The 9360-nt window shown below is 42.6% G+C and overlaps 1 protein-coding gene across 3 annotated transcripts in view; it reads left to right on the plus strand.

Annotated features, from left to right (window-relative positions):
- The window catches only part of antxr2a (ANTXR cell adhesion molecule 2a), a 72788-nt gene that overhangs the window by 21416 nt on the left and 42012 nt on the right, over positions 1-9360 (plus strand). For all 3 annotated transcript variants that reach the window (XM_031870496.1, XM_031870494.1, XM_031870495.1), the window contains 2 exons: positions 3066-3144; positions 3622-3717. In XM_031870496.1, the coding sequence (XP_031726356.1) occupies positions 3066-3144; positions 3622-3717 (175 nt within the window). The remainder of the gene's footprint in view (positions 1-3065; positions 3145-3621; positions 3718-9360) is intronic.

The following is a 9360-nucleotide window of genomic DNA, read 5'->3' on the forward strand; positions in this document are numbered from 1 at the left end:
GAGCATATATGACTTATGCCTCTGTGCTGGAGCAGATTCTGCCTACTCAACAGTAACTCGCTAAATTAGCAGTCGGTGTCTCAGGGAGGAGGGAAAAAGAACCGCCGGTTGGGTTGTGGTGCGTTAAAGATGTCCAGCCGTGTCAGACGAGTGGGGGGGGGGGGGGGGGGGGGGGGGGGCGTTGGGCGTTCGTCAGTGTAACTCGCTTGGGAGCCTTCCTCCTTCACACGCCGAGGTCCACACCTCCAGCTTGATTAACAACCTGCCCACCATTATCACGGATCGAGGGTGTCAGCTGAATTAGCCTCTCCCCTCACCCATTCAGCACAAAGCACTTAGTTAACATGCAGAGGACCGGGAACAGAGGCGTGCAGCGTCTTCACGGATCCACAAAAAGGATGTTTGGTCTGATAGAAGCAAACTGGTTCACCATTCAAATACATTTTAGAGCAGTCCTTCCCAAAGACCGGGTCGTGAACCACAGGTGGGACCCAGGAGATTTCATTAGGGTCGCCAAATAGATTTGCAATAGTCTGTTATTTAGGTACAGCGTGTCGCATTAAGAGGCATCTATTGGAATAAATGGAATATAATATTAATACGTACGTTTTCTTTAGTTCTTAATGACACTGTGTCCTAACTGGACACGAGGTTTAGCGACAAAATCTGTTTGGTTGCTGTTGAAGACCAGAGTGGTGGTTTATCCGCTTCCGGCCCTCCTCCCTCGGTCTAAGACCAGCACATATAACCTGACCTGGGACACTACCAGGACCGGGAACATCCTACTTTAGTCCAATTGTTTGGCCAAATAGATTTGCTCTCTTTTATTTAGTGTTTAGCATCTAGAGCAATCCATTGGAAATAATGGAATATAATATTAATATGTATGTTTTCTTTAGCGTATAATCACCTGACAATATGAACAGGTGTGTTTTCGTCCTAACTGGACACAAATCTGTTGGATCCACGTCGGACACAAAGAGGTGTTTTGTGATAGAAGCAAACTGGTTCTCACACAAAAGATTCACAGTTGTCAAATCTTTTTAGAGCTTTAATTTCCAAAAAAACACCACAAGCCATGTGATTGTGTTGCCTTTTTAAGGGGGACCTTTTGTTGGAACCCCTGGTTTCTATATGTTTCACGTCTCTGGCTCTGAAAGCGCCGTAATGGACGAGGAACTGCTGACGAGTTCAGTTGAAAATGAGGAGTTCTGTTTACGATAGTCTTTACGATCTAGCTCGGACAGACTGCCAGTCGCTGCTCCGGGTCAAAAGATCGAAACTTTTATTCATAAGCTGTTGCAGCTTTGCCGGTATGAACAGTGTAGATGTGAAATATTGTCCCGCCCGGTGTGTAAAGACTACCTGGTTATAAAAACAGTGATGATGGCATGATTGAATAAACAAATAGAAAAAGAGGGAAAAGATAAGTGGAGACATCAACAAGTTGAGTGTCAAAGTTGATCCTGTTTTTTAAAAGTTCCATGAACTGTATTTTAAATATTTATTGTTGGGTAAATAACAAAAATAAACAAAAAAGGTGCAAAAGGGAGTCGGTGTGGAATATTGAGCCTCCACTGCATAGTAATGGACACACGGTCCGGCTGTTCATCTGTTCTGAACCACGGGAGAGTTCGGTGGCCCAAGGCGCTGCCTCGGGCGAAATCCAAAGCAAAGCAAAAGAGCTCTCTTGTTATTATTCCGCAGCACCGGGTTTCTCATGCCGGCCTCCCCTGAACGCCACCGCACACACTCACAGCTGCTGGCCCCTCTCTCACACACGCGCACACACACACACACACACACACACACAAAATATACCAGCCCGCATATTCCTTTCTCTCCTCTTTTCTCTGTTAGATTTTTAGCCGTTCCATATCCTGACTTCTCATTAAACCCGCGGTAATTGGATCGGGCGTAATGGACATATGGAAATTGCGGTGCCGTTCATCATTAGGGTTTTTTAATTGCGCCCGTTTTTTGGCGTCCGCGTTTTTTTCCTCCCTCTAAATAAGTCATAGGAGGTTCACGACGCCTCGTTACCACCGGTCAGGTTGCTTCATCCACAGCGCGCGCTGACGGCTGTGATAATGAGAGGAGTTCCTCCCGTCTGAGTCTGAACCCCGGTGTGTTTCTTTACCGAGCGCCGCCGCTTCTTAATCATCTTTCAACTGGATTCACTCGTGAAATAATACAATTTAGCTCTTATTCTGTTGCAGGAAGTCATATATGTTTTGTAGAACACCCACGGATGTATGAGCTTTGAGAAATGACTGATATTGGGAAGAAAAGTAAATGTAACACATGATGATACATAAGCCGATGTTCCTTATTTACTTAAACACTTGCCGTTTTCAGGCCTCAGTTGGGGAACAATCCTCTCCCCTCCCAGTGGAAACGGCAAAATTGGCACTCCGAAAGAAATATTTCTTTCTCATATTTGTTGCATTTACTTACAAGCGCACAGGCATCTGTTAAAGAAACGATGCCGAAGCAAATTTAGTTGTTTGACAGAAACGAACGAATGTGCAAATCGATATAACTGACAAAGAACTAAATGAACAAAAAGGAAAAAAGTCTTAGGATGCGAAGTATCTTAATTACTCACAATGACAATAAGGTTACTAAAAATGGCAACCAAAAGCTGATGTCTGGTTGAGAACTTGGTGTCTGTCTCTGGTATTTGTAGCTAGTTTCTTTTTTTCTTTACTGTAGTAATTATCTCTCATATTTAAGTTATTAAAGAGTATATATATATCTACTGAAAGACTGTCTGTGCTCCTCACAAATTATTCTTTCTGTGTCGATGTAAGCAAAAGAAAAAGAACCATGCGTTTGATTTGTTTTTGTCCAGAGAAAAAGAAAAGTGTAAAAATGTACGTCCCTTGATTTCGCAAAATTGCCGTCAAAAACACGTAAAAAGTTAGCATAGAATAAACATTTCTGTTATTTCTACGCCTGCTGGTATAAACAGCTAATGTTAACGGTTTTCTCCTCCACTGTCCCGTTAGTTCACTTTGTCAGCATCACATGTAGTTAACTTAACACATTCTTCTTCTCTGCAGGTCTATGGACGTTCTCATCAGCCTGAACCACGGCAAGTCCTTCATCTCCAGCGCCTTCACCATCACCGCCTCCACGTGTGTGAGTCTGAGTTCCCTTAATATCTGAAACCAGATGCTGAGTTCTGATCTTTCCTGTTATTCACCTGTACGTGTTATATAACCGCTATCACAGCTACCTTTTCATAATCTGTCACCTCCTTAATCTGTTGCTCATATTGTGGTTTGAGTTTGTGACGGTTACTGTTCTTTATGAGCAGAACTGCTTCATCCTGTCCTCCATGTTTATCAAGACGTCAGAGTTTCTTACTTTGTTTTTGTATCGTCATAATTTTTTTGGTACGTAGTTCCACTGAACCAGTCATGTAAAACCAAACGATTGATTGTGGGGGTTAGTTCTTTTCATAAAAGCTTGTACAGGTCCGTCTTCATCTGCATTTTGTTTACTGGCCAGCAGCAGAAACGAGTGACTCATTTAACCATTTAGTCGTTGGATATAACACCACAAAGTTCATCTTCAGGATGAACTAAACCGCTGACTTGTACTTCCTCCTTGCAGTCGGACGGTCTGGTGGTGGCCATCGTCTTCCTGGTGCTGCTGCTCCTCGTGGCTCTGGCCCTCATGTGGTGGTTCTGGCCTCTTTGCTGCACACTGGTGAGTGTCGCAACTCTGCTCATTACACATTCAGCCAGAGCTGGTGATTCAACAACTCATACGTTGGCCTCCAAAAGAAAAATAGAAATACTCACTGCTACCTTCTCTAGCTATGATGAGGACCAACATCCTTTTGCTGCAAACGCAGCTCGACATAAGAAATCATTTCAACTGAAAACTGCTTTATGAAATGGAACTGTAGTTGGTGAAGCGTTTGACGGTTATGCCCACCGAGAAAGCCCAAAGCTGCACCCATAAACCAGTGATACTACAGAGGGCTCGGCGCTGTACAGCTGAGGGGAAGTGGTGTTGAACCTCGCTCATCCACGGTGGCTTAGCAACAACCACAGAGGAAGAAACCACTCAAAACAGGAAGTGAGGGAACCCACATCCTGCACATTCAGTGTGACAAGTTCTGAGAAGAGATGAAGTCACAGACTGAGTTTAAAATCGATGGGAGAGGAATGTGACAGAGTGACAGATTACGTTAAACAGCGTCTGATGTTTGCTCAGACTAACGGTGGACCTACCTGGGGACCGAAGTGATTCATAATAATCACAGAGATTATTTACGGTTTAATCACATCTGAGTCTTTCATGACGCTCCAGCTTAAAATACTGACTCTGTTTTGGTAAACACAGAATTCTTTTCTTTACTAATCCAGAGTGTTTCATTTGTTTTTGTTCCTTGTGTTCTGTTTCTATTGTTATTGTTTTTCTTTGGCGATTACAAACTTCCTCTGTTCATCAAGGATGGAGGCAGTGTCTAACATCTGGAGAGGAAACAGCAGAATGTGTGTTTTGTTTCGCCAAATCAGGGTCGAACAAAAGTAGAGCGGACAAAATGTTTCAGCAAAGCTCTTATTGACGTTTCAGTCCTTTTGAAAGAGCTCTGGCACCAAATATATATTCCAACTGTAAACGAACACAGTACAAAGCTCTTTCTACTACAATAAGTACATATATTGCCAGATAAATATTGTAATTATTATGTTGGTTTAAACTACACCAACCAGACAAAGTGATAAAAATGATGAATAAACGTAGTTAAATCTCTTTAACTTAAGTATTCCTGACCACAAATGCACCGATCTAAGTCTAAATAACATCCTCGTGTTTTACTCAAAGTGAGCCGATCTGCATCACCGCTCCAGGACTGTGTGGCTTTGATCACATTTGATTCTTGGTGCCGGAAACATAAGCAAACAACCAACCGACCGTCATAACATTTACAGAACAGAATCAAACCCAGATTGCTGCACGCAGGAACACGACATCGTGTTGTTCCTGCTAACTTCAAACGCAGTGAGAGAAGCACAGAGCAAAACATCTCTCGTGTCAACTGTTTCTAACTTCGGCAGTTTTCATAAGAATCTGATTGAGAAAAGGCCCTCAAGGTTTAAAAAGACAGTGAAAGCATCTCCTCATACAGCTCATTGACCTCATTCTGTGTGCATGCTGTGTACTGTTTCTGGTCCCGGTGCTGTTTGGTGGATTGAATCCTACCTCAGCAGTACCGATGGGTACCGAACACCATTCTTAAGGCCTTCGCACACCAATTCTGTATATTTTTTAAATCCATTATCCGATAAAAATCGTGAGACTGAAACCTGCACACTGACTTCAAAGAGTTTTATTACTCTGTTCGTTGCAATACAAGACGAACTGTATAGCACGAGTCCCAAACGGGGCTAATGACTGATCGAGATTAGCAGAGGCTATCGTTTAGCTGCAGAGAACACGATCACTACTGTCGAAGTCTTTCGTTCATCTGTTGTTTTGCGATCATCCCAGAGTCTAAGCCGCTGATCTTTAAATTGCAACATTTTCAGTTTGCATTCTTTCTTTTCTTTATTCTTAGCATCCCGCTAACGATGCACTAGTTGGTGTCATGTGACCACGTCACGGTTCAGGCTGGTCTCATCCAGCATTCGTAGCGATACCTACGAAAAGCAATGCGTCTTTTATTATTTCATAGATATCCCAACAAAATTATTTTATATGTTAGCAATGTTTGCGATCTTTGACCCAGGAGGCCGCTGTCCGTTCCCCGCGTGAAACGAGAAGTCAACTTAGATTTATTTGTCATGTAACTTGCGTAATGTAGTCGCGGTTATTTTAACCAAAACAACACAATCTTCTCCTGTTTCCTGTGACGACGGAAGTTTATTTTGAGAAGACTGTATGCGTGTAACGAGCGGAAACGGAAACTGGACTTTCGTAGGAAAAATGAGGAGTAACTTCTAATAAGATATCATACGAACCGTTGCATGAGTATACGTTACATAGTTTATATTCTATTACCAGTGGTTCCATTGGTAATAGACTCTGCAGAGACTCTGCAGAGTAGAATGAATACATTAACCGGTGTTGATGAAATCTTAGAGATGCCCGTCTCTGCTCATGACAGATCTAACGGTTGTTAATATTGAGTACAAAGTACACGATATTGACTCAAGTTCAGAGCTGTGGTGATGAAAGAGAATTTCATTAGTCAGTACAGATGTGTTTGTCTGAGTGTGGAGGTTAGAAGGTTATTCACTCATTCCACAGATCGCCACATGAACAGGTGTGAAACTAGCGAACCTTGAACCTGCTCTCAAACTCTGAGTTCTCCTTCATTGCATCGCCTTTCAACAACTCGTTGGAAGGCATTTTCTTTCTTGAATCCGTTGTTTAAAGTTTTTTTTTCTTTGGATATTCATGAGAACCGCTCTCATCATCCCCAGCCTCACCCACTTAACCGTTTACACAAATCCACCGCAGATTACCGTTTGCGGCTGTGAGCGAGGGGCTACAGATGGTGCACCCTGGTCTGTTTCTGTGCCTCTTTTTTTTTTTTTTTTCTTTTTTTTTTTTTTATCCACTGGGATCTGATCAAGGCAAACTCCCCACCCCCCCATCCGCCACCGCCGCCCCTTAAATGATAGACGTCACCTGGCTTTGTGGACCTGAAGGGAGCCCTTCCAGGATGAGATGGAAGCATATTTTGGAAAACCAACAAAGGCATTAAAATGTAAACCCCCTGCAGCATGTCTGGCCGCGGACGTGTTTGTCTTGGTGGAGGGAGCTGCTGTTGTCTTCCATCGAGGGACGCGGCAGAAGAGGAGGGCCATGTGTGGCTTGTTAATATTTAAACCCCCAGTCTGCCAGGTTTCTGCAGTCGGGATGAGGCCGCACACACACACACACACACACACACACACATGCCCAACCTCTTTCCCACAATCCCTCTCTCTCGCTGTCTCTCTCTCTCTCTCCCCACATGGAGCGAAGCCAAGAGAGAGGTCACACAAGCTGTGGAGTGGTAATTTCTTTGTTTATGATTTGTTTTAGGAAATTAAACTCGGAACGACGTCGCCTCGATTCAGGAGGTTTTTTGAGTCGTTCATCCAAATCGCAAAAAAAACACAATCGCTGCTAAATTGGATGCACTTTGGGACGCATTATAAACTCAGTTGGTGCTTAATATGTTGATAATCTCTGATTGCTTCGTGTTATTTCATGTTTGAGGTTGTTAGCGTTGCTCTCCGACGCAGAACCTTTCATCTTTTTTTGTTTCTGTTTCTGTCAGAATCGTATTTATAAGATAAGATAGAACTTTATTGATCCTGAAGGAAATTTGGTCAAAGATTACGACAGAACAATAATGAAAAACAATAGAATACAAACTTATATGAACAATAGAATAACAATTATTAGGTGTAAAACCAGCAATGCTGACACTATTGCACAATAAAACAGAATAGCAACACGAGTAAATAAATAAAGTAAAACATTTAAATTAAAAAGAAAAAGTTGATTACAACAACGAAGAAAATACAAGAGTACAAATATAAAGTGTATAAGAACACCAGTGCCTAATAGAATCTAAAATGTTATGATTTTCTACAACAGATAAATTTGTCCTTCTACTTTTTAATTTTCTAAATATGCTACCTGCCACTGATCCGTCCCGATAATCCTCCTGAAACAGCTTGATGCGCTGGAGGTTGGGAGCGAACGGATTATCAAGTCCAGTTATTCTGAGACGGCCATATGGGGACGACGTCCACGAGCGCCTCTGATTGGTCCGATTCCCCCCTCTGTGACAGCGGTGGCGAGCCTCTGGTGTCAGACGGCTAAGTATCCCGCGGTTCAGTTTTTAACTTGGCCCGCCCCTCCTCACATCTGTCCATCAGGTAGCCGCAGAAAGAGCAGCACAGCCCCGTCAGTCATTTGTATAATGCTTCATTTATCCCACAATATGTCCCGGAAATCTGCTGCATAATTACTTAATAAAAAGAGCTCATCCCGTCAGCGTGAGGTGTGGCTGAAACCACCTTAATCAGCGTATGGAGAGGCGACCAGTAGACCTTCGCTGGATTTGCTTACAGCCAGTTGTGTGTCAGAGAGCGATTAATTAACCCTAATTGATTATTTTTCATTATTCTAATGACAACAGTGTGATGGTATCGCCGGCGCTTTAACAGTGAGTGAAACAGCTGTTAGGATCTATGATATGCCGTTATTACAGCGCTCCTTTCTATCCTCCAAAACCAATTTAGCAAATGCAACGAGCGGAGACGACGCTGGAGCGTCTGTCTTTGGTGACTAATGGACGAAGGTTCTGCCTTCAAGTTGAAAAATAAATGTCCTCACTGTAATTCTACTGCGTGCAGCATATATTTATATTAATAGGCCGGCTAGTGTGAACTGTGGAAACTCCTTCTTTCTTCGGTTTCTACTGTGCCACTGTCCAAAAACAGTTCACAACACAAAGATATTTAGTTTAAAACGTTACCAAAAAGTAAAAGAAAAGGAGCAAAACCTCATACTCGTGGAGTTGGAACCAGATAATAAATTATTAAATTATTACATAATGAACTTTATTAATGTAGCCGCTTTCATACTTGCAGCTCAAAGTGCTTCACAACAGAAACAAATCAATAACTGTTATTAAAAACAGAACACAGGGCGTTAAAACATAAAAGAACTATGTAATAATTATATATAACTTATTACTTGTATAATATAAGTAATATTTGCAAGTTGATGATAATAGAAACAATTTTTGGGGTATATAAACTGGAGAGATATACAAAAATACAGACACTTTTTTTGTTGTTGATTACTTGATCATCAGCATTGTTTTATATCATTGACTTGACTAATAATTCCAGCATGGGGCGCCCCTCTGTGCACATGTGGTCACTTAAAACCCCCAGTTATCAGAACCCATAGTCGGGACCTCTGCTCTCTGTAAGTGACCTGAAAACACCACAGAAGAAGAGACTACATCTTTATTTATTTCGTTTGTCCTCCCATCGCGATCCCTCTCACAGACGGTGTGTTCAGCAATCCCGGCCCAGTAAAAAAAATAAAAAGATAAAGTTGGACATCAGTATGTGAAGCATCTGACTGACACCTGACAAGTGTCGCCGTCGGGCCGCTCTTTGCTTGGCGGTGCACATCTGTAAGAACCCGGTGGAGGCATCTTGTCCTTGAGTGGAATCACATTGTGGACAACCTGCTCCTCAGGTGCCGTGTCATCCGCCGGCGTCACGAACAATGCCGCTGGGCCGGTCACTCTGCTGAAGAGGTGTGCACTTATGTATTTTCCTTTTTCTTTACCCTCCTGTGTGTTTTCACTCATCTCTCCAT

The sequence above is a fragment of the Anarrhichthys ocellatus genome, unplaced genomic scaffold, assembly GCF_004355925.1.
Source record: "Anarrhichthys ocellatus isolate YVR2014 unplaced genomic scaffold, GSC_Weel_1.0 scaffold53, whole genome shotgun sequence".
Classification (NCBI taxonomy): Eukaryota; Metazoa; Chordata; class Actinopteri; order Perciformes; family Anarhichadidae; genus Anarrhichthys; species Anarrhichthys ocellatus.